Source organism: Spironucleus salmonicida, chromosome 4 (genome assembly GCF_000497125.1).
Source record: "Spironucleus salmonicida strain ATCC 50377 chromosome 4, whole genome shotgun sequence".
NCBI lineage: Eukaryota > Fornicata > Diplomonadida > Hexamitidae > Spironucleus > Spironucleus salmonicida.
The window spans coordinates 375,413-398,328 of NC_090599.1; the positions used below are offsets into that span (position 1 = coordinate 375,413).

General features: G+C 33.5%; 19 protein-coding genes across 19 annotated transcripts; 10 read left to right on the forward strand and 9 right to left on the reverse strand. All coding sequences in view use genetic code 6, as the record gives it.

The window, feature by feature from the left end:
* Positions 1 to 79: 79 nt before the first annotated feature.
* Positions 80 to 718, forward strand: SS50377_23644 (uncharacterized protein; the record flags this gene model as incomplete). Its single annotated transcript, XM_067907508.1, has 1 exon — positions 80 to 718. The coding sequence occupies one exon, from the start codon at positions 80 to 82 to the stop codon at positions 716 to 718; it is 639 nt and encodes a 212-aa protein (XP_067764482.1).
* A 10-nt stretch (positions 719 to 728) lies between these two features.
* SS50377_23645 (Histone-lysine N-methyltransferase SETD1) lies at positions 729 to 1,367 on the reverse strand (the record flags this gene model as incomplete). Its single annotated transcript, XM_067907509.1, has 1 exon — positions 729 to 1,367. The coding sequence occupies one exon, from the start codon at positions 1,365 to 1,367 to the stop codon at positions 729 to 731; it is 639 nt and encodes a 212-aa protein (XP_067764483.1).
* A 90-nt stretch (positions 1,368 to 1,457) lies between these two features.
* SS50377_23646 (uncharacterized protein) lies at positions 1,458 to 3,134 on the forward strand (the record flags this gene model as incomplete). The annotated part of the gene is made up of 1 exon (XM_067907510.1): positions 1,458 to 3,134. One exon carries the CDS (start codon positions 1,458 to 1,460, stop codon positions 3,132 to 3,134), a length of 1,677 nt encoding a protein of 558 aa, XP_067764484.1.
* A 40-nt stretch (positions 3,135 to 3,174) lies between these two features.
* On the forward strand, positions 3,175 to 4,959 carry SS50377_23647 (uncharacterized protein; the record flags this gene model as incomplete). Its single annotated transcript, XM_067907511.1, has 1 exon — positions 3,175 to 4,959. One exon carries the CDS (start codon positions 3,175 to 3,177, stop codon positions 4,957 to 4,959), a length of 1,785 nt encoding a protein of 594 aa, XP_067764485.1.
* A 17-nt stretch (positions 4,960 to 4,976) lies between these two features.
* On the reverse strand, positions 4,977 to 10,340 carry SS50377_23648 (DNA-directed RNA polymerase subunit; the record flags this gene model as incomplete). Its single annotated transcript, XM_067907512.1, has 1 exon — positions 4,977 to 10,340. One exon carries the CDS (start codon positions 10,338 to 10,340, stop codon positions 4,977 to 4,979), a length of 5,364 nt encoding a protein of 1,787 aa, XP_067764486.1.
* Positions 10,341 to 10,393: 53 nt separating this feature from the next.
* Positions 10,394 to 10,876, reverse strand: SS50377_23649 (uncharacterized protein; the record flags this gene model as incomplete). Its single annotated transcript, XM_067907513.1, has 1 exon — positions 10,394 to 10,876. The coding sequence occupies one exon, from the start codon at positions 10,874 to 10,876 to the stop codon at positions 10,394 to 10,396; it is 483 nt and encodes a 160-aa protein (XP_067764487.1).
* A 38-nt stretch (positions 10,877 to 10,914) lies between these two features.
* SS50377_23650 (uncharacterized protein) lies at positions 10,915 to 11,838 on the reverse strand (the record flags this gene model as incomplete). Its single annotated transcript, XM_067907514.1, has 1 exon — positions 10,915 to 11,838. The coding sequence occupies one exon, from the start codon at positions 11,836 to 11,838 to the stop codon at positions 10,915 to 10,917; it is 924 nt and encodes a 307-aa protein (XP_067764488.1).
* A 230-nt stretch (positions 11,839 to 12,068) lies between these two features.
* SS50377_23651 (uncharacterized protein) lies at positions 12,069 to 12,494 on the reverse strand (the record flags this gene model as incomplete). The annotated part of the gene is made up of 1 exon (XM_067907515.1): positions 12,069 to 12,494. The coding sequence occupies one exon, from the start codon at positions 12,492 to 12,494 to the stop codon at positions 12,069 to 12,071; it is 426 nt and encodes a 141-aa protein (XP_067764489.1).
* A 66-nt stretch (positions 12,495 to 12,560) lies between these two features.
* SS50377_23652 (uncharacterized protein) lies at positions 12,561 to 13,490 on the forward strand (the record flags this gene model as incomplete). The annotated part of the gene is made up of 1 exon (XM_067907516.1): positions 12,561 to 13,490. The coding sequence occupies one exon, from the start codon at positions 12,561 to 12,563 to the stop codon at positions 13,488 to 13,490; it is 930 nt and encodes a 309-aa protein (XP_067764490.1).
* Positions 13,491 to 13,513: 23 nt separating this feature from the next.
* On the reverse strand, positions 13,514 to 13,960 carry SS50377_23653 (Calmodulin; the record flags this gene model as incomplete). Its single annotated transcript, XM_067907517.1, has 1 exon — positions 13,514 to 13,960. The coding sequence occupies one exon, from the start codon at positions 13,958 to 13,960 to the stop codon at positions 13,514 to 13,516; it is 447 nt and encodes a 148-aa protein (XP_067764491.1).
* Positions 13,961 to 14,199: 239 nt separating this feature from the next.
* Positions 14,200 to 15,792, forward strand: SS50377_23654 (uncharacterized protein; the record flags this gene model as incomplete). Its single annotated transcript, XM_067907518.1, has 1 exon — positions 14,200 to 15,792. One exon carries the CDS (start codon positions 14,200 to 14,202, stop codon positions 15,790 to 15,792), a length of 1,593 nt encoding a protein of 530 aa, XP_067764492.1.
* A 44-nt stretch (positions 15,793 to 15,836) lies between these two features.
* On the forward strand, positions 15,837 to 16,847 carry SS50377_23655 (uncharacterized protein; the record flags this gene model as incomplete). The annotated part of the gene is made up of 1 exon (XM_067907519.1): positions 15,837 to 16,847. One exon carries the CDS (start codon positions 15,837 to 15,839, stop codon positions 16,845 to 16,847), a length of 1,011 nt encoding a protein of 336 aa, XP_067764493.1.
* Positions 16,848 to 16,858: 11 nt separating this feature from the next.
* Positions 16,859 to 17,644, reverse strand: SS50377_23656 (uncharacterized protein; the record flags this gene model as incomplete). Its single annotated transcript, XM_067907520.1, has 1 exon — positions 16,859 to 17,644. One exon carries the CDS (start codon positions 17,642 to 17,644, stop codon positions 16,859 to 16,861), a length of 786 nt encoding a protein of 261 aa, XP_067764494.1.
* A 14-nt stretch (positions 17,645 to 17,658) lies between these two features.
* Positions 17,659 to 18,735, reverse strand: SS50377_23657 (Xaa-Pro aminopeptidase; the record flags this gene model as incomplete). Its single annotated transcript, XM_067907521.1, has 1 exon — positions 17,659 to 18,735. The coding sequence occupies one exon, from the start codon at positions 18,733 to 18,735 to the stop codon at positions 17,659 to 17,661; it is 1,077 nt and encodes a 358-aa protein (XP_067764495.1).
* Positions 18,736 to 18,826: 91 nt separating this feature from the next.
* SS50377_23658 (uncharacterized protein) lies at positions 18,827 to 19,381 on the forward strand (the record flags this gene model as incomplete). Its single annotated transcript, XM_067907522.1, has 1 exon — positions 18,827 to 19,381. One exon carries the CDS (start codon positions 18,827 to 18,829, stop codon positions 19,379 to 19,381), a length of 555 nt encoding a protein of 184 aa, XP_067764496.1.
* A 133-nt stretch (positions 19,382 to 19,514) lies between these two features.
* Positions 19,515 to 20,942, forward strand: SS50377_23659 (uncharacterized protein; the record flags this gene model as incomplete). The annotated part of the gene is made up of 1 exon (XM_067907523.1): positions 19,515 to 20,942. One exon carries the CDS (start codon positions 19,515 to 19,517, stop codon positions 20,940 to 20,942), a length of 1,428 nt encoding a protein of 475 aa, XP_067764497.1.
* A 42-nt stretch (positions 20,943 to 20,984) lies between these two features.
* On the forward strand, positions 20,985 to 21,692 carry SS50377_23660 (Haloacid dehalogenase-like hydrolase family protein; the record flags this gene model as incomplete). The annotated part of the gene is made up of 1 exon (XM_067907524.1): positions 20,985 to 21,692. The coding sequence occupies one exon, from the start codon at positions 20,985 to 20,987 to the stop codon at positions 21,690 to 21,692; it is 708 nt and encodes a 235-aa protein (XP_067764498.1).
* Positions 21,693 to 21,745: 53 nt separating this feature from the next.
* On the forward strand, positions 21,746 to 22,213 carry SS50377_23661 (uncharacterized protein; the record flags this gene model as incomplete). The annotated part of the gene is made up of 1 exon (XM_067907525.1): positions 21,746 to 22,213. One exon carries the CDS (start codon positions 21,746 to 21,748, stop codon positions 22,211 to 22,213), a length of 468 nt encoding a protein of 155 aa, XP_067764499.1.
* A 3-nt stretch (positions 22,214 to 22,216) lies between these two features.
* Positions 22,217 to 22,873, reverse strand: SS50377_23662 (uncharacterized protein; the record flags this gene model as incomplete). The annotated part of the gene is made up of 1 exon (XM_067907526.1): positions 22,217 to 22,873. The coding sequence occupies one exon, from the start codon at positions 22,871 to 22,873 to the stop codon at positions 22,217 to 22,219; it is 657 nt and encodes a 218-aa protein (XP_067764500.1).
* Between the last annotated feature and the right edge of the window lie 43 nt (positions 22,874 to 22,916).

Here is a 22,916-nt window from a genome sequence, read left to right on the forward strand (position 1 = left end):
CTCTCCACATAAATTTTAGATAGAATTTAAATAAAAATATATAATAATTATATTCACCCCCTCCCTCTTTCTAAAATTTATGATGAGAGATTCTGAGAAAGATTAAAAAGTGTTTGCCGCTTTGAAGTATACACTGATTCATTATTTTGGTTTTGCAGAAAATATTATTTCGACTCCATCAGATTTAGTGTCTGTTTACGAACTTAATAAACGTCTGGTTAGCAAATAAAAAGGTGTTATGGAGTATACATCAACAGTGTTATAAGACTGCTTTAATTTGCCAATGTCAGCCAAATAACTATCCCATTATTACGCAAAAACTTTCTCTAAGCATGGGAAACTCCTTACGGTCTCAAAATCTGGTAAAGTAGACAAGCTTAGAGAAATCATTAGGTTAGGGTTCCCAGGGCGCCGTAAATGCGAATTAGTTACTGACTGTATGACTGAGCTAGAAAACTAATATGCTAAGTCTGCAGTTGAAGGTTTCGTCTATAGAGAATGGAAGTCTCTTGAAGACTGCAAAGGAAATTATATACAATAACCATTAATTTCTCAAAAATCAGACAGACTCTTTAAAGATGAAGTTTACTTACGAGAAGATACTTTTACACCCCTCTGCTCATAAATTTTAGATAAATCTTCTAGTGAAAAATACTCTCCATCCACCCGATCTTTTGCGCTAGATCTGTTGGTAACATGCGTTAGAGGATTTGAGTGAAAAAAATTCTTCATTTTTGGTCCATATAACCGTTACAATTGTCACATCCACAGTAACAAATTGCCCTTTTCATACCTGACACGTACCTCATATTATAATTATAAGTAATTTCTTCCCCAATTAAAATATCCCGCACTGCTAGTAAATAAACATGACCATTTTGTTATTTTGATAATGCATTAGGAGAACAAGAGTGATTTGCAAATCGTGCGCTATTACCTGTAAAAGTAGCGTCAATGACTGACGTTTTCTAACCAATTCTAAACATATAAGTCGAATCAAAACCGTATTCCATAAGCTTTTTCTCAGCTAAATCGGCTAGCGCTAATGAGTTATACATGATACCTTAGTACTCACAAATTGGTGTCCCTTTCTGTAGTATACGGTTAGCGAATAGGCCGTATCCATGGATAGAAGACCGCTTAACAATAATTTTTGGAGGTTATTAAAATTTTTACACAATGCATGTTTAGTGACGATATCCAGACGATGGTTTTGTTAGTGATGAGCAGAATTTTTATTACTCGAAGTATAGCTTTCTCTACGTCGAAAGATCTAATGGATGTATAGTGAGACATTTAGGTGGCAACTTGTTAATTTGTAGCTAAGATACTTCAAAACCAATTTAACCGATGTCAAGCAATTTCATTTTTACAAAAATTAACTATTATACTATATTAATAATAGCAGTCTTATGAATATTAAATTATAATATATAGAATAAGCAATTATTTTTAAAATGTCACTAAAACCGCTTCCAGAAGAAATAACAGATAAAACCTGTTCATTTTGTGGGGTTTCATATCTCATTATGCACGAAATTGAAGAGTTAAAAAATTAAATTGATGACTTAACACGCCGTCTAGCATAAGAAACAAGGAAAAATAGCAGTTCTAGGTAACAAGAAAACAACTCAAATAAATCTATATAAAGTCTAGCAGAACTTAATACATAGCTTAATAAAAGCTTAGAATAAAGTCAGGAGCAACTCGCAAAATACCGCAAAGACTTAGAGTTACAAAAAGACTTAATCGATGAATTTGAAAAAGAAAATATTATTTTAAAAAGAGGAGTTTAACATTTAAAAGTTGAACTCTCAGACTTTAAGAAATAATTAAAAATTTAAATTTAAGGCTATTAAACTGACAATAGCATTTAAATTATTTGTTCGGTAGAAAAAATAATAGAGATTAAAAATAGTGAAATCATTGAAACAAAATACGAAGTTAACAAACTTGAACAATAAAATATAATATTATAAACAGAGATTAAAAGTATTACTGAAATATTAGAGAGTACTCAGCAAAATTCATAGAAAGTCTTACAAGAAAATTCAGATTTACGGTTAATTTTATAAAATAGAGATATGGAAATTCAAAAACTTAACAATTTAATAGATAAGTTAAATCTAGATAAAACAGAGTAAGATTAAATAATTGCTAATCTCAACTAGTAAATACAGATTCTTGAAAACCAAAATAAAAAAATTTTAGCGTCGTAAACTACAGATTAAGACTTAACAAATCAGTTATAAATAAGATTAAATTAGCTTCAAGCTGATTATGATTAATCATGTAAGCTTCTAAGTTCTGTAACGAATCAACTGAGAGATAGTAACTTACAATATATTGAATTGTAAACTGAATCAAAATAAATGCTCGAAAATACGATTTCTGCAAAGGATGAGTTTATTCTTAATCTTAATAACCAGCTGAAGTAGCTCAAACAATAACTACTTGACACAAATTCTTCGTCGACTTATCAAACGCAACAACTAGAAGACTTATTGCAAAAAATTCAGTCTTATAAAGAACATGAAAGCCTGTCCAGCACGTAAATTTTAGAGTTAAAAAGCAAATTACATTCTGCCAATATGACTATTGAACAACAAAAAGACTAAATTTAGTCCAAAACTGATACTATTGAAACACTCACACATCAAACCACCGATCTAACTGCTAAAAATAATCAGATTAAAACTGAAATAAGTGATTTATAACTACAGTTGTAAGACATTTCAATTAAGCAAAATTAAGCGTCTAAGAATTATCTTAGTCAAATTGATTAGCTGTAAACTGATATAAAGCAGAAACTCGAGCTGGTACAGTAGAAGTCAAATGAAATATTCGACTTAGAAAATTAGCTTAAAAATTTGGGTAAAATGATTGAAAATATGGAAAACTTAATCGAAAATAACAAAAACCAGCAAAATAATGACTAGTTAGAGCAGGAAAATACGAATTTGAAGGCGAAGCTGAAAGCGTTGCAGCAGACAGTTTTACACGAGTGCAAAGAGCGGAATGAATTGATGCGGACTCTCAGTTAATACAGGACGCAACTGTCGGAATTAGGAGTAATGAAGACACCGAATTAATTGCCTTAAATTAGGTAAAATTCAAATAGGAAAGTGGAATGATATATTTGTACTATTATATTAAATAAAATGTTACCAATTAATGATACCATAGTTTGATATTAAGGAACATGATCCGTGTAATAATCAGAAGCAGAATTTCAGTAGCTTAAAACCATCATTATTTGCCTAACAAGCTTAAAATGGGCCACCAAAAATATTTAAATGCAATATACAATAAAAGCCAATTATTAAGTAAAAAGAAATAGTAGAAGCAGTTACGATATAAGATATTCACGCTCATTTCAGTACCTCTCTTTAAGAAGCCGAGTATATACTCTAAGCGACGTCCTCTAAATCTTCATCAGTAAGAGGTAATGCATTCGTAGCACTTTCTGGTCTTCTCAAATAGGCTGATTTGCCACTTTTAAGATGGTTCTACCATTCTGAAACCAGCCCAGTTACCCAAGCTTTTACCTTAATAGAAAAATACCCAAAAGATGCCTAATATCCACTTTAGCTTATTTCTGAAATGGCCGTTGGGGACGAAAACTATATAAACGAACTGGCTCTACCTTTCATCTAATAGTTTCCCAAATTCATAGTGCGAAAATAGCTTGGAGTCTTTCATGACAACATTGAATTTGGCTTGGAAGTTCTATCCAACGTTATAAACAACGTAGGTGACGAGTCGCGAAATTTGATATTTTTGATATTTGAGAGATTTTACACTAACTAAAAGTATATTACAGACCTCTTTGAGGGTGAGGTTACGCTCCAGCTGGAGCAGATAAAACGAAACGGTAACTTTCTCAACATGGCAGGCAGAATAGCGCTGCGCAACATCAAGCGCCCAGGATTAGATTTTAGCGTAATTGAGCTCCTCATGGCAAACTACGACGACTCGATTTAAGGGTACGAAATTCTCTAAGTACTAGTCATGATTTGTGCGTACGTACTAAACGAGGAGCGGGAAGACGAAATTACGCTATTCAAGAAGTTCGTATCCTAGTAAAAAATCAACAGCTAAACACAGAAAAACAATATTGAGCAGCTATCGAAGGTAGCCTATATCCTAAAAGTTCAGATAGATGTCGATGATACATTTCTGGATGAGACTTAGCTAAATTTAGAGCAAATTTTAACAAATTATCCATTTTTCATCAAAAACTGTGAAGAATATTTACGAAAAACAGATGACTGCTTGTTTGATAAGGCTATCAGTGCCGTTTTTGATACTTTTAATCATACTTAATTGAATAATTTATCACGCGAAAAATCTTTGTTTTTAGAAATTCAAGCTCCCTAAATAAGAATTAGCGATCATTTACTGAATAAAATTAGTTTCTTGCACTTATTTAATAAATAATAAGTTGATAGTTCACTTCCAAAGTCGTTTTATTACCTAACTAATGCATTCTCGTCGGATATTGACTATTTAAGTCAGTAATATGATTATAAATTTACAGATGAAAGGGTTCTTAATTCGTATGAAGCAGGTTATATAGGAGTTTTTATGTTATAGGAATTTAAATTTCAAAAATTCAGTTCTCTTATTAAAAAGCTAGGTAAAAATGCATAAGATTTGTCGTTTATTCTAAATCTAGTAAATACCCTAGACGATACTAACTAGTAGATACCCACATCTTTATTTGATCTTTTTGATAATAGCAAACTATCATTGTTTAGTTAAACTGAGGTTTTCACGAAAGGAAAAATATATAAAAAATTTTATAGTGTTTATTTTGAATTTATGCTTAGTTTAATACAATAATAAATTTTTATGGACTATAAATAAGTTGAAAAATTAATTTTCTTTGCTGATATATCTGATATTGAACTTCAAAGAGTTATGATTGACGTAAAGAAATTTTATAATATTTAGTGAAAGAATTAATTTATCACTCAGAACAGATCATTTTAATCATTAACATTATTACCAGCGTTCTAAGAGCTAGCAGAGTTGCTTAGTGAATTTGCTCCACTTCTGCTACTTCCCATACTTCTGCTCCTTTAACTGATAATAGAATTATGACTAGCAGAACTTCTACTAGAATGGGAATTGTCGAGTGAATTAACAGCAGCTCTAGCATATTCATCATTTTCATAATGAATTACTGCAGATGCACTATTACTTCTTCTAGAAAGTTAGTTAGACAGCTAAGAAACATGAGAACCAGAGTTAAAATGAGATCCAATTCTTGAACCATTGTTGGATAAAAATGAATTACTTCTCATAGATCTTTACGAACCAGCGGAAATGGATCCTATAAATCCAGCCGATAAAGCACCCATAGCAGAAAATTAGGCAGAATAAACATTGTTATTAACTGACATTTCAGCATGAGAAACGTTATCATTTTTAGCTTATTATGATTATTACATAGACAATAAAGCAGACTGAGGATGCGCAGTTTCTGGTGGCTACGGAAGTACAGACGTATCTAAAAGTAAATCAAAGGCACCAGTTCCATGCCTCATTTCAGCTCCCATTAATACAGCTGAAGAAATGGCCTGGCAATTGTCTTTAAGTGCAAAAGCTCCAGCATCTAAAAGAACATCGCCTGGCTATTCGAAAGAAGCTTGAGTAAGAACACCAGTATCTGTAATATGCATACCATGGCGATTAATCGATACCATTTTACCATCTTAGGGATGGGACATCATGATATCTGCAAGCATAGAAAAGTGACGACCATTTAATCCGTCAGAAGGCAGAGTAACACGCATTTCTTTAACTAATAAAGAACGACACGCCTCAGTACCTAATACAGTATAAATTTCTGGAAGATCATTGCAATATGTACGGTATGAATCTACACCTTCCATGTTCAAAACGGATAGCAAATCTGACCCCTCTGTTCTGATAAAAAGCTCTTTAATAACATCATTCGATACATCTCCATCAGTATATTTCAAATTTTTGAAATAAATACCACCATATCTATCGATATAATTTGTATCTTCAGAATCTGCTTATTTTGAAGGAGAGCAATCATCTAGACCATACCCAATAACTGGAGTATAGTTATCTCTAAATACCTTTTTAATACTTTCTAATCCGCCAATATGTATTTTTTAAATGATATCATTCATTTCAATAGCCTCCTTAATATCTACTGTTAAAATTTCAGGATCCAATAGTGGCCTAACTCTAATAACTATTTGACCAATACCATTATAATAACTTACAAGTGGGCCACCAGTTTCATCTGTAACATAAAAATATGCACTAATAATATCAGAAATATGTTGAACTGTAAATCCAGCATCTTCCTTCTCAATTAATTTCTTGAGAGATATTTCATATCTGATAACAAACGGAGAAGTTTCTTCGACACATTAGCAGAACCCAAACTATTCCTTAAGACTGAGCCAATGCTTATCTTATGGAATTAATGAATCTGAATCTAGTGGATCAAACTCAATTGCCCATGAATCAATTAAGTCGGAAAAATAAGTATTTTCTAATCTAGCAGCCAACTCCATTAATTTTTAACCTTATAGTGATTGTCTTTCCTTATCCTGGTCTTATGTTTCAGCAAAGATATCTTTCTTATCTAAATCTAAATAAATAGACATAATAGGAATAGGAGTATTTCTAAAATCAATTAATTCTTTAAGGCGTGGCAAACCTAATGAACCTAGCGCAGAGGTACCAGCAGTATGGAAAGTATTAAGTGTCAATTAGGTTGCAGGTTCAGAAATAGAGTGCGAAGCTAGCGGGCCAACAGGTTCGCCAGGCTAACAAGCAGACTTTAAAAATTTATATTATAATTCCTCTATAATTTAATCAAACTAAGATCTTTTTAACCGAAGATTAAAAACAATATTTTTGCTGCATAATTACTAACGCAATATTACTCTAAATAACTTAGACTCATTGTGCTTTCTCTATTTCATAAATGAAATAAGTTTATTTACCTCCTATACAACATAAATAGGAGATAAGTCAGTTTATCTACTCTCATTTATATTAAGATCTAATTTATTCTTAACTATCTACTTGTTAATAACACGTTTAATATCACAAATTGTTGTCTTGGTACCTATATCGTTACTAGATAAAGTGTTATTTACTTTAAGAGAGTAAACTTCAATATTATGCATCCAAAATCTTTCTATTAGTAGAGATAAATACTCTAGTTTTAATAAAGTAATGTTTTGTTCGCCAGAAAGAACTTAAGTATCCTCGATAACAGAGTTAACATCTACTTTAGTATTGTTCAAATAAGTTTTAACGTGAAATTAAAGATATGTCTATAACGAGTTTATGCTGAATAAATCTAAGTCTACATTAATACTAAATTAATTAAATATTTGATCTTAGAACTAAAAATCTGCTATACCAATTTCATTTACATTTTATAATCTATCAATTAATTCTATGAATGAAGGAATATTAAATTCTTTTTGTTTTTGCATACCAAAAACTTCTGCTGTTAAATTTTTACAAGATTCTTCATAGTTGATAAAGAATTCTTTCGAAAATTGCTTATCTGAAAATCCAATAGATTTATAAGATTACGTTTCACACATATGTGGATCTAAACTATCATCCCCATATCTAAACTAAACTATATGGTTAACATCATTTCTAACTGAATTATCATAAGCTAATCCTAAGGATTCCATATTCTTCATCATTTTTCTTTCAACATAACCACTATCTGCAGTTTTAATAGCAGTATCACATACACCTTCTCTACCTCCAATCATATGGAAGAAAAATTCACAAGGATCAAGTCCAAACATATAACTGTGTGCAACATATCCTCTAGAAGCCATATCAAAATTATACGGCAAGAAATGAGGTAATGATCTATATGTCGCAAATTTAAAATTCATACGCTAACCATGAAGATACTATTAACCTAAGCAGGTTGAAATCTACATAATATTAAAAACTTTACCTTTAGAACCAGAGTTAACCATGCAAATCAAAGCATTTCTTTTAGATAAATCTGCTTTAACTACTTTTTCTAACTATTCTTATGACTACTAAAGCTATCTATTAAATGTGCCTTCAAAACCATTCTCTTTAGTTTATCCTGGAGCAAGTTAAATTTTATTGTTTATACTATCATAAATTGTATTTTAACAAGCAATAGAAAGATTTTCTTAAATTACATTTGCTTGATCTTTTGCTTTTTAAGAAATGATCATATCTCCAAAACCGATACTGAACGAATGTTCAATCATAAAATTCGTCACAGTTCTTTAACAATTATCTAAGAAGGATCTACAATATTCTGGACTGAAATCCTTCCAAAGAACATGAATTAACCCTCCTTAAGCTTGACCAATAACCTTATTTGAAGCAACACCAGTTAATAATTCGCCTTATAAGATAATCTAACAAGTATCCGAATTAATATTATCAGCATTTCTCCCGCCAATATCTAAGTTAATTTACGTAGGTAATGACATTGAAAATAACTATTTGCCTGTCCAAAGAGTTTAAGGATAAAGTACAGCAGGTTATGGTGTATTTATAGCCAAAAATGGGTTATCAATATTGTTAGTACCAGCATAAAAACTACTTTATGCTTATTAAACACTAGATTCTTAACTTGAGGAATTATCAAAGGAATATGCATCATTTGATTCACCAGCAAGCAAACTTCTGTTTATAACACTTCCATAATCTTATCTGTAGTTAGCATCTGGATAACTTAAGAACATCATGAATTTTTAAAATGAATCCTAGGTCATAAATTTGTCTTTTTATGTCATAATATAACTGCCTACTAAAGAATCTTAAACAATTGATATTAGTGGAGCGTTATGTTTACAACTGACTATCTACTTACTTACGAGCATAATCTCAGCCATTTCAGAAATAGATTAAAGTGCTTATGGTTCATGCATATTCATCTCATCTCCATCAAAATCAGCATTATACGGTTTTGCAGCACACAAATTTAGCCTAAATGTAGAGTATGGTAATACTTTTACACGATGACTCATAAAAGACATTTTATGAAGAGATGGTTAACGATTAAACATAACATAGTCACCTTCCAACAAATGTCTATGAACAATATCACCTATTTTAATATTGACTGGCTCCGTGGCCTAATCCAACCTCTTTAAACTAGAACCAATTTATACTAAATTTGCACCGGGATATTAAGTTCCTTTGTGAACTAATTTTTACAAAAATTCTTTATTTCTAGCATTAACTGTCTCAGGGAAGCTTAACCTGGCAGCAACAGATCTAGGAACCCCTAATTAATCAATAGAAATAGTTGGATCTCCAGAAATAACACTACGCGAACAAAAGTTAACACGCTTACCCATACAATTATTTCTTAAAATACCATACTTACCTCTTAATCTATCAGTGATACCTTTAACTTATTTGACTGCTGTATTTTCCACCTTGGCTGTTTTAACAACAGATGCAAAGGCAGTTGCTATATTCCGTTAACATTCTAATCTGGCATCAGTACTTTCTCCTGCTGTTAATTTACTTCCTTATACAATCTAAACTAACTTTTAGTAAACATCAGTTAATTAATCCCTATTAGTCTACCCCATCATAAGAATTGTCGGTCTACAGCATTTAGGAAGAACAGGGATATGGCGTAAAACTAAATTAACAGGATTGTTATTTTCTAATCCAAGTAGGAACAAATCAGAAGCTTAATATCGCGAAATAATTTAAATAGCTACTGCGCAGCTAATCGATTCTTCTTTACGAACCTCACCTTTATTACCTTTAAATTACTCCTCAAAACGAATAATTTCATTAGTATCTGGTCTGTCCTTAAATAATATACGCGAGTCGCAACACTTTTCGTCTCTAGTTAATTTATATAAAGCAGTGATAAAGTTTAATTTAGGCTAAGATGACCTAAATTATTGTATTCTCTCGTCTTATTTATCTCTTTCAGTTTCATATTATTCTAAAATAACCCTATACTTTAATTTAGCACAGGTGGGGCAAAAACATGACATAATTTGAGCTAACTATTTGATTAATAAAGGATGGAATATTTAAACTGAGTCTAGACTAATTGTACCAAAATGCCCAGGACATGGCTATTATCCAACTGCATCGCCACAAGTGCCATTACATTACTAGCATTAACCATCTTCAGGATAAACAACACCTAAATGATTTGATTCTAAAGGATCAATGTTAGTATTATGTTCTTTATTGAGCAGTTTAAATGATGCCATGTGTTTATCACTAAAAATACTAAAATTAACACCAGTAATCCTCCCAACAGGAATATCAATTTAGGTATCCTGAATGGGCATTTAATGGAATGGAATTAAAACTAATAATATAATATATAACTAATATATAATAATCATAATTCATGTAGGCGAATTAAGCTAATACTTTCATTATCTTTCATGATGCCTTTCCATTTAACACCATCTTTATCGATAAATATACCTTCACCATTCATTTTACATTTATCCCATGGACCATCCCAAATTTCTCCATCTTTAAAGAAATATTAGCCTGCTAAGTAATTGCCATCCTAATCAACTTTACCTACAAATTTAGAGCCATCTGGATAAGATATAGTACCTTCTTAAAACAGATCATTATTCCAAATACCATCAAATATTTACGCGATTTCTGGAATAATTTCTAGTGGATCAAATCCTGGACACTCGAATTTTTCTAAAGTTATCAGAGATTCAGTAAAAATGCCTGTTCCTTAACGAATATTAATATCACCAATTATCACATATTCACCATCATATTTAGAACCATTTTTAAACAGAAATTTACCGTTCTAAGTTTCAGACGGTGCACCTTTTGCATTAGGTTTTGGGGGCATTTATGCGGAACTAATTTATAAGTAATAATATATAATATTCACTTAATTTTACATTTTATACATTTTATTTATGATTATATATAATCTAGCTTTTCTTAATTTGTTGATTGTATTGTTAATATTTTTTATTAGTTTTCTACAATTTATTTAAGTAAATTTATAACTTCTTATTTATTAGATTATGTGGGCATAATTAACTCATCATGTTCATCTTTTGTTATATGAAATGAATGTGATTCTGTTTCAGATATTAAAGTACCAATCTTATCAACTATCTAGAGGTCAGAATGTAATGGATTTTTAGAACAGTTGACCATTTTTTATTCATTCCATAATAAATCAAAGTAAGACTTATGTTTTTCCATAGTATTTTATTTAAAAGATTAATTATCTTTTTACAGTAATTTCTTCCCTAGTTTGAAAGTATCACACTGGCTTAGCAGCTCAGTTACCGGAAATTTTGTCTTCATCAATTTTACTATTTAATTTATTATAACAATGCAATTATCAACATGTTCAACCTCTATAAATGTAATGGTTTAATCAAGAGAGGAAATAAATACATTTTTCAAATTTTTACACTATAACAATATAGAAAAATCATTTATATTTTCGCAGTTTATTGATTGAAAACTTGATATCTTACTACAATAACAAATAGAATGAAAACACTCTTGCGTTATAGTGCAATTAATAAGACTCAAAGATTATAAATTTAAGAAGTTATGAAATGGTAGTGATACCTAATTAATAAGCTGTAATTGTAATATTTATGCTTATATCTATTCTTTTTGCTAGATTTGATCCTTATTTATTTGATTTTCAAAAATATCAGGTACAAATTTTTGTTTTTCTAATGATTTTGTAGAATAGAGAATCTGGTTAAATTCATGATATAAGAACTACACGAAATCTATTCTCTTCGAGACTAGCTAAAAAACCCCAAATAAAAAATTATTCATCTATAAAATGAATAATAGTAGTAAGTATATATTAATAAATTATTGAATTTGGTTATAAAAAAAGATTGATTATTGCAAGTTATTATTACAGATATTTTATAGTAAAAGAAAATAATCAATCAATTTTAAGGTAGATGCAAAAATATTACACTAACTTTGGTTAGATAATTAGGGTTTAATTATTTTTAGTTATAAAATAAGCTAAATATATAATAGTAGATTGTAAACAATCATTTGCTCCTTTTAATGAAAGCTTCTTGTATTTTCCTTACATGCTCAGGTTTTAAATGACTGCACATCACAACTTTAACCTCCTAAAGTTCTAATGTGTTAACAATAACCCTACATATATCTTTGACACATGAAGGGGCAAAATCATTTCTAGATAAGTCTATAAGTTCAATTCCACGAGATTCAAGGGAAAGCAAAATGGATCTAACACCGGAGTTCATAAGTCCGTTCAAAGGGGCAATAAATTTAGTGACACGCATTTATTTTAAGGCTGTTGATAAGGCAATCGCTTATTTATCACCTATATATATTCCAGTCAAATTTAATTCTGTGACATGACTCTGTAGAAGTTTCTATAGATATGGTAGAGGTGGAATAAGTAAATTTTAGCATTCTTAAAGATAGGCGTCAACTGGAGTGGCCATATTTTGAGTTATCAAATTTAACTATATTAGTATATATAATTATAATCATATGCTTCTTAATCCGCAATGGATATAAATAAACTAAAGCATTCGATTATATAGAAGTAGGAAGAAATAAAATCACTAGAGGGAAAAATTAAGGCATAAGAATAAGAAATTATAGATTTATAGAACGAACTTAATGATAACGAGCAGCAACATAAAGTAGCAATGGAATAACTGTAAGAAAAATTAACAACTTTCGAAACAGATCCTTCTCAGCTTCCACCTGAAATTAGAGACTTAAAAACTTAAATATTTGCTAAGATAGAAGAAATAGAGAAGAATACTGAGGATAATATTTAAGTTGCAATCATGGAAGCGAAAAGCCATACTAGACCATAATACTAAACTATATCTGAAAAATTAATGCAACGAGAATAACAGTAAAGAAATATACACAGGAAGAATTACATTTAGCAATTATAGTTAGAAAAAGATCAACTTTAAAATGAGTTAGTCTAATAACGTTAAAAAAATGTTGATCTTCAAACTCATATAAAGTAAACTGAAGAGAATATTAGGAAATTAAGACATGAATTACGCTATGTAATGACAGAATCTTTAGAGAAAAAGCAATAAATAGGTAACGCTCTGGAATAAGTTAAACCGTCATAAAAACCATAGAAAACTCAGGTAATCAATCTGGCCCAATAAAGCCAATTACAACCTCAAAAACCAGCTGACCGCACGGACTCGCTGAAACAGAAAATAGATGTTCTCTAAAAACAAATCTCGGACGCCCAGAACGACATTCGCCTGGTGACGAATCTAGCAAAAACAGAACTAGAAGACTTGAACCTCTTGGATAAAATGCGCTCTACACAACCCCTAACCCCCGACGAGAAGCGCCAAATTTGTGATCAGTTGTCCAAAAACGATGAAATCACGCAGGCCCTTCTGAGACTGGCATAAATCAAGGAGCAGCAGTCGTTCAAGCTTCCGCAGCTCAAGTGAACCATTTGCCATCACTCGACTTCTCACACCTCAAATCTGCAGAAAACAAGCGCGAAATCCTTAAACGAGATTTCACCTCCAAACTCATTACATAGGTCCTCAAGCTCCTGGCGCTCAGCCGGAATCCCGAGTTGTTGAAGGACAAACTACAGTTCCGATGCATTCACCATTCCGTCGCCGTTTCGGTCAAAACACAAGAAAACATCGCGAATGGTCGCCTCCTGGTCGTAGTTTCTAGACGAGTTTACGAGCAGTTTGGTGAAGTTAATAAACGAAATTTCCTGCGACTAGCAAAAAGTTTCCAGTATGTCCGCAATTTCACCCCTCGTTGGCTGTTGATTCAGAATGTGCATTATGCGGTCAATTTCATCGGGCTAGATCTTACCTGATTTGGAGATATTAAAGGCGTTAAAGGCCTCGCGGTACTCGTCCAAAAATTCGACTATTACGTCAGTTGGGATATCGTCCATATGTAGTTGCATGGATTATTAGTAATGCCATATAATAATTGTAAATATTTAAGTATCAAATCATAATATTATTATATTGAATACTACATATTCTATATAATTATAAGGAATTTGGAATAATTTTCAGTAACTTATATAATACTTAGTTTAAGCCAAATGGAATACAAAAATTAAACTTCTGCATTTTCAATATAATGTATAATACATTTCATTTAGATTCCGCCTTTTACAAAAATAAAATGTCTATAGAGAAATACAGTTTAGAGCACCCCACAAAAATAAACTCACCAAGGTCTTTTATTGCTATGGACCGTTTAGGTATCACTGAACAGATGATTTAGCCTCCAACACAGCTTTCCTACAAGCTTACTGTTGGTGACGATGATATAGCCGAAAAAGGCTACTACATGAAACTAGCAGAAGTGTAAGAGTATGTTTCTGATCTAAAATAGGAGTTTATTAACATTAAACAGAACGGTATCCTCTTTGAGGAGTACTTGATCCAGAAGGAGAATCCATTGCTCCAAGACCTTGTACGCGCGGATTCTGTCGATTACTCGCTTAAGCAGTCAGATTTCAAGATAATTTCCAACGAAGAGGCCCAGCGAAGACGGTGCGAGTAAGAGAAGGCTTTCAAAGACGAAATGGAAAAAGCCCAGCAGGAACGTCTACGCAAGAACCATGAAATCGAAATAAAGCGTGCAGAACGCATATAGCAGCTTGCAGTAGAGCGTGAGGCTCACGCAATCTAGGAACGTGAAAAATAAGCTAAAATTCTTGCAGATAAACAAGCGTTCGCTAAATCGCAGCTGGAGCGAAACTTCCAGCTCCAGAAATCGATGCGAGACAAGGACGAGCATCTACGTCAGCAGAAGCTAGAGTAACACCGCCAAATCTAGTCCCAGGCAGCGCACGAGCGCCGCCTTCAGGAGGAGCGCAAAAAAGAGCTCGAAATTCAGTAGCAGAAGGAGCAGAAACGTAAATTCCAGGAGTTCCGTGAGCAGACATTACGGGCTGAGCAGCAGGAGAAAGAGCGCCAGAAGCGGCTCATCGAGGAGCAGCGTTTGAAGGAGCAGGCGAACCGGATGAAGCAGTTGGAGGCGGTTAAGAAACAGGAGGAAATACGGCAACTTTTTAAGTAGAAGCAGCGCGAGAACGAACTAGCGTTCAAGGAGAAGATGAAGGTCGCAGACGCGAATATCCAGAGCAAGAACTACCAGATTTTCGAGAAGGCGAGCCAGCTGAAGCTAAAGTACGACGTAAAGACCGAGAACGCCAAAATCCTTATCGACCAGGCGGAGCGTTAGAGGCATGCACAGCTACAGAGCTCGCTGGACGATACCTACGAGAAGATGCGCAAAGCGGACGAGATCAAGCGCCAAAGGGAGAAGGAGCTGTTGATGAGCGCTGTAGAGAAGCAGTTCCAGTTCGAGCATAAAACGAACAACTCGGAGCAGTACAAGCGTAAAAAGGAGTATCAGGCGAAGCTGAAGGGCGTCAAGACGCAGCACAAGTTGAACGTAGTGGACCAGATGCAGCAGGAGCGCGACTTCGTGCGGAACCAGAACGTCTAGCTAAGCGTGAAGCTGGACTCCCTAAAGACGCTGCCAGAACATGAAAGGCAGCAGCGCGAGGCTGAAATAATGCGCAATATGGCCAGCACAACCGGGAAGGCCTCGCAGGCTGCGTCGTCTTAGAAGGTCAGGCCGGCTAGCGCTAGCCGCAAGGTTATCGATATTAGCTCGCCGCAAAATCCGGTGTCGCAGGAAAATCCCAAATAAACCGATTTGTTGAAGGAAGACGTATTGAAAATTGAGGAGTTGAAAGAGTGATTTTTATATGATTATATATACCTGTATTGTATCAAAAATTAAAAATGAGCCAGCTCCCGCTTTCTGATTAGGGCACATCTCGCCACTATCCGACGATGAAAGCGATCAGTAACTCGTTATTTGACCTAATGCAAGCTATTAGTAACTCAAATCTGAATAAAAAAGGTATATACAAGCATCTGCTAAAAGCGGCAGATTTCGTATCTTTTCTGTTAACATCTGAGGCCATTTACAGCCTGGCCAGAAAATTGGACGAAAATTCAGAGATTCTTATGGATAAAACCCTGACAGATACGATGAAAAGGCACCAGTTTCTCAAAAAGAATCAAATCTCACGTGCATGTCTGAATGTTATCAGAAGCAAATTCCGTCCGAACTCTGAATAGTTTCTGATACAAATTTTGACACAAGAATTTGAGAAGACGTCCTTAAAACGTACTTTCTTCCGAACAAAACAGCATCCCTTACACGTTGTTCTGTTTGACTTTTAGCTAGATGTGACACTCACTTTTTCCCTCCTCTGCTTCTACTTGTTCACTCAAGATGTTGTATTTGAGGCCTTTGATGAGTATCAAAATGTCGAGATTTAGACTTTTCAGTTCAAAGAGTTCGTTTTCAACATACAATCAGCTCCACGGTTTGTCGACTTTTGGTTTCCAGCGTTCAGTAAAGATGAAAAAGTAATATTTCAGGCCAGATATATTGAAAACGACATAAACTACGATATAGCAGGTGATGACGAAGATTTTAAAGAAAATATGATGTTCTAAAATGACATTTAGTTCAAAGACAGCATAATAAGAGAAAACGTCAAAAACGACCCAATAGCCGAAAAAGTTAACTACCGTGAGTTGGTATAAGAAGAAGTCAGCCGATAAATTGAGCCACTAAAGCAGTAGATGAATAGCTTGGACAAGAAACTCAAAAATCTAACCGACCAGAACAGCATCCTGAGTGCGAGCCAGCAGAAGATTTTACTCGATTTCGACAAGATGTTCAACGTTGTCAGGGAGCTCAACGACAGCATAATCAGGCTAGCTGGTAGGAAGAAGTGAAAATTATCGAGTCATAAAACGAATTTCGCATTTCCCAGCGCCAATACCGCGTTCACATAACGATTATCGTCATGCACGGCCTTGCCCTGTGCCCACTGTATGACCGCCATCTATACACATTCTTCCGCTTGCCCGGCATAGAACTCGATAAAAAGCGCCAAATTCATGATCTTTTCGCTCTTTCCGAAGCGGATTTGACCCTGCAGTGCGAGGATTTCTTTCAGGTCCTGCACAAGCGCAGCAGCACGCAGCGCGTCATAGTTTGCCTTCACAAGGTACTGGTCTGTAAGGCCCTGCACAGAGTAGTCAAATCGGACGGCGCGCATCTAGGACCGGAACTTTATGTAGTCGCCGCAGAAGTAGTCGCGTTGAGGCTACAGGTGGTCTTTTAGAGCGTCGAACTGGGCGTGGTAGATCAGAACAGCCTTATGCAGCGTGTTAGGTGTCCTAATTTCGCACGGGTCTGGCTTTTGTGTGGATCTGGCGTACATTTTCTCGACTTTAGTGCAAAGTGGCGTGAAAACGTCCTGGTGGGGAGATTTTGGTTTGCTCTTCGGAATAAGTTACTCTTTAATGGTAAACTGGAGATTTAGCGCGTAGTCTATAACTTTTTGAGGGATTTTTAGGTCTTTTGCTTATCCTTTGATGAAATTTAGAAACGCTTCATCGTTTTGGATAATTTTGGGTGATGGGATAGCTACCCCGTAGCTGCATAGGTTTTCCCAGATCAAATAGAGCTGTTGAACTCGTTTGATGTCATTTAACCCTACCCCTTTGAAAAACATTTATTTAGACATTTTCGAAATGGAAATCACTTTATAATCCAATCGTAAGAATATGGTGTAATAACCTCAACACCATGCTCAGTAACCCTTATATCATCTTCAATTCGCACTCCACCGACTTTGTGATAATAAAGGCCAGGCTCTATAGTGAAAACCTGATTAATTATACAAACCTTATCTTCAGCTACTCTGGTGTTCACACTTGGAGCTTCATGCAAATCTAACCCAACTCCATGACCTAAGCCGTGAATCATTCCGCACCATTAGTCGTCAATTAGCTCCTTTTTATATCCATCCTTAGCAAAAGCATCTTCCACATATTTAGCGATATCGAGTATCCTCATACCAGGTTTAACCATTTATATAGCATGTTATTATACTTCCAAAACCTTCTCATACTGCTTTTTAAGTACATTTGATGGTTTTCCTTTTACAAACGTTCTTGTCATATCTGCATAATACAATGTGTCAGCTCTTGGGAAAATATCACACACAATAGCTTGATTAGGAATAATATTCCCAGTTCCTATACAATGAGGATCACATCCTTATACACCACATGCTATTATTGGTTCATAATCACTTATCCCACCATTTTCAAGAATAACTTTTTTAACTTCTATGCGAAGAGTTTCACTGGTAAGCTTAGTATTATTATAAATGATAAACTCACCTTATATTGTACTTTCACTTAAAATATTTTTAATTTTATCAAAACACTTCATTGAAATTTTATTCGCATTAATTAAGTGTTATACTTCTTATTCTGTTTTAATCTCTCTTTCTTGTATACATGACTCTATAACATCAATTTATCTCTACTCTTGAATTTTTTTAAACAATCCCGCCGGAAAATTATAATTTACCTTTAAGTCAGTTATATCTTCAGTAATTTTTAAAGCATATTCATGGTCTTTGAATCCCTTTTCTCTCAGGAAAACTTCGCAACAAGATTCTTTTTAGGCTCTTCCAAACTCTAATTCTGAAACATAAATCTTAGGTTATTACGGAGAATTAACGAGTAAAAATACTGGATCGTGAACAATAAATTTTGATGCATATAGAAAATCTGCGTTATCTGATGTAGTGAAATATAATGTCATTTATTACACTGATTTGATAAAATAAATAATTTTTATATATAATAACCAAATTATATATTCTCTTTGGAAATTAAATATACAACAGTTCTATATGATAATGTTATAGTTTAAAATACAAATTTCAATAATGCGTGCCACTTTTGACTTCGTCTCCCTATTTTAATCTACACCAACTACAGTTGATCCTATATCAAAATCATTTTAATCACTATTTCCATATCCTCAATTTTTTGATTAGTTATGCAAGCTTCATGAAGATTTAATTACAATTAAAGCTAACTTTCCAGCTTCTATCCACATTAGAAAATCATTTATATAGTAGGAGAATATATAGTTAGAGAAATTAAAATAAAATCTATGCTAAATCAACGATAATGCTCAATTTTTTGAAGATGATCATTCCCTTTTATCAGAGAACACACTTCTTGCCAGGCTCAATTAAAAAAACTTCGTAAACGCTCTAGCAGCTATATCAAAAAGTTAAAGTGTTCTAAATAAACTTAACTATGAGATCAGAGAATATGTTATTTCTCAGCGTGAAAATTAAGATTTAGAAAAGAAATTAGAAGAGGGATTAGAAATTTGCGAATATAATTTAAAGATTATTTAGGATGAAGCAACTGTATTGGGAGTTGATTATGAGTGAATAAGCTGGTATCATAATACGTTTCAAATAGCTTATGTTCGGATAAATGAAAATTTGTCGAAAAGGCTAAAATTTAAAACATTATTTTTATATAAATATATAACTATTTTTAATTTATTCCCAATTGCAAAATATGAATAGTGAGGGTGAAGAAGATTGGTCAATCCCAATTCCATAAGCTCTAAGAGAATATCTTATTAATATCTCAAGTAAACTACACTAATTACAAAAGACAACTACTATCATTGAGTCCACTATTTTAGCAGCCCCAAGCAAGCCAGAAATTATATAGTTTTTAGATTCAAAAATTGATATAAATTTTGCAAATGAAGTTGAAATTGATGTTCAGAATCAAATTAAAGCAATAAGAGACTCTCAACAAGATATGCGTACATAGTTTTCAGACTAACTTTCAGTGTTAAATGATGACTTGTAAGTATTATAAAGGTAAAATAAACAAATTTCTGACTTTAAACAAGATTATGAATAATTTAGAAGAGAAATTATTCAACTTAAAAGGTAGACAGAAGAAATTGAGTCAAAATCTTAAGCAAATTTAGCAGAGTATAGAAAAGAACAAGATCTTATTCATAGTACTTTCACTTAATTAACAGTTGATGTTAATAATATGGTAGGTGGTGTCGACTCTCTAAACCAACTACAGCTAAAGGTAGATGATAGTGTAGGAGCTTTAAAAAAGGAATTAGTTAGTAAGTATGACACAATTTTAACATAATCAACGGACTCTAAGGGACTATTATAGTCATTAGTACAAAATGTACCAGATATTTTATCTAAGGCTCGAACTTAAATCGAAGGTGATATGAAAGGTTTAATTACATAAGAAAGATAACGTAGAGCTGTTGAATAAAATTATTTTAAAACTGTAGTCAAAGAAATTTAAGAGAAACTTATTGTTACTGAAAACTAAAACAAGTCATTGAAAGAAGACTTTGACAAAGCTGGTAAAGATTTACTTGTTTATTTAGATATTAAATTAGAAGATATGAAAATCGACTTTTAAGAATAAATTAACTAACTTATTGGTAAAAACTAATAGGTTAAATCATCAGTAGATGAAGCAGTTCGTGATTAACAAGAGTAAGTCACAAAACTTAAATACTTTGAACAAACATTTAGAAATGCAGATAAGCAGTGGAAGTAATCTGTTGCGGATGTCTAACTAAATACCTCAAAGTATGTTGGATAATTAGAGGATAGAATTTAAGAAGGTGTTGATTAAGTACGGTCAATGCTTATTAATGCAACTGAAGCATCCAATGAGGCAGCTGAAAAATCAGAGCAGATTAAATAAATATGGGAAGGTGAGTGGAAGAAAAGAGAGAACCTAGTAGACGACTAGTTAATCAGTTTAACCAAATTGGCTGAGGAAGTTCGTGGAGCGGTAGACGGCGAAACTAACGTTAGAATAACTGATATTTCAGAAATCGAGAATAGAATCATAGATATACACGGCAAGATTGACAAAGAGTTAGGCAAGAAAGCAAGTAAAATCGAAATTGATAAAGCCCTGTACCTGAAAGTCGACAGGCCCTAGTGAGCCAATTTGTTATTATTATATAGTATCCGGAAACAACAAAAAATGACGATCGTGTTTTTTGACTTGGACGGCGTTCTGGTGAAGGAATGTGGTGTCGCAGAATATGGTTACGCATACCTGCTGAATCTCTTAGCCGACCCGGTGTTCGATCTTTCGCAAGCTCCTGACCCCAAATACTTCAAAATAGCGTCCGAGCTGCGCCCAAAAATCAAAGGCCGTCACCCCATTGCGAAGGTGGAGATCATCTACAAATTACTATAAATTTCAGCTGCACAAATAGCGCGATTTCCTCCTGTCATGTCTGTCGAGCTCTGGTACGCCGCCCAGAGAACCTTTATCGTCAAAAACCACCCAGTAGCCAGCTACATCGTCCCTGGTGCCAAGGAGCTGATATAACGTATGAAGAGTGCGAACATCACGCTCGCCACGCTGACTGCCAACGAGGCAGGCCAGGCAAAATGGCTATTGGAGTACTGCTGCGTGGAGTTCGACCATATATTCGGTTACGACCTTGAACGGCCTGATTTGGTGCTGAAGTAGGACCTCCCCAGATAGTTTCTGCGAGAAAATCACTTCGAGCGTGTTTTCGTGATCGGCGACGGCGTCCCGGACGTGTTGGCGGGAAACATTTTGGGGGTAAGCATTGGGATCGCCTGGGGCGACGATAACTACTAAAAACTGCAGGAAAACGGGGCAAGCCTGGTTTGCCGCGGTGTCGAGGTCGAAAAAATAATGACTTTTGTGGAGTGATTAAATTATGAATATTTATATATAATATTATAATATATCGATTGTTTTAAAATATGCCCAGCCAGCTAGAGCGTTTTCAGCTTCAACAGCTTAGGCAAAAGAAGACAGCTGATAAAAATAGGATTTTAGAAGCAGTAGTATTTGAGTAGAATAACTTTCAGCAGAAGCCCTACTAGCTTTAAGAGCTGGCGAGACCTGAAAAAAACCGTCTGGTCAGAAGCAACTAGTAATAAATCAGGGAAAACTAGCCATACTTATAATCTGGTATATATTTTTCGTTTTAATCTTCGTAAATGACATAATCGCAGCCATTGTTTAGAAGATAGAGTATCAACTTAACAGATTAAATTGGAGTCACTACAAAAAGCAAACAAAAACCTGTTAATTATTCTTATACTTAAATATCTGTTGCATAATTCAAATAAGAATTCGATAAAATAGCACGGTAAGAGGCATTAATGGCAAAAAGCAATTATTTTCAAACCGTGCTACATTAATCACGTTCTATGAGTAGAAAATGACAATCACTCCAATAAAGTTATTATCTTTTATGAATCCGCATAATTTAGCTGTTAAACTATGTCTTATTTTATGGTACTCATTTTATTTTCTTATACGGCAAATTTCTCTCTAAGCATTATATTCTCTTTCTAATAAAAACTCAGCTTGTCCAAAAGTCGTTCTTAGTCGAACGTTTATTTTACTGCTTCTGGTGACTACTAGTTATTAAACTGCTTAAGTTTCTCCTCTAAATCTTACATTTTTTAGACCAATAGCAAATTCTAGGATCTTAAATTTTAATTTAATACCAATAAATCATTATCTTTTTATGATTGTTAATAAGTTGTAGACATATTAGATAATATTAAGTTAGGTCCCTCGGTTGAATCTACAGAGATATCATTTAAAATATTAATTGGTATTGGAAGGTTGTTTGAGATCTAGTTTGAATATATAGTGAATGAATCCCTTTGGTTTTTGTTTGCAGATTGGAAGTCAAAATTATAATTCTTAATAGGCTCATATTTTGATTGAGTAAGTTTATTTGTCGATAAATATTCATCTTTTGGGGCTATAGGTAATCTATTCTTACTAAATGAACCATATTTATCTTTATCTAACGTTTGACTTGATTTTTTGCAGGCAAGGTTATGGTTTTACATTATATTTGAAGACATCATTTATGAATTACATGAATTATATATTTATTATACATAAATCAAT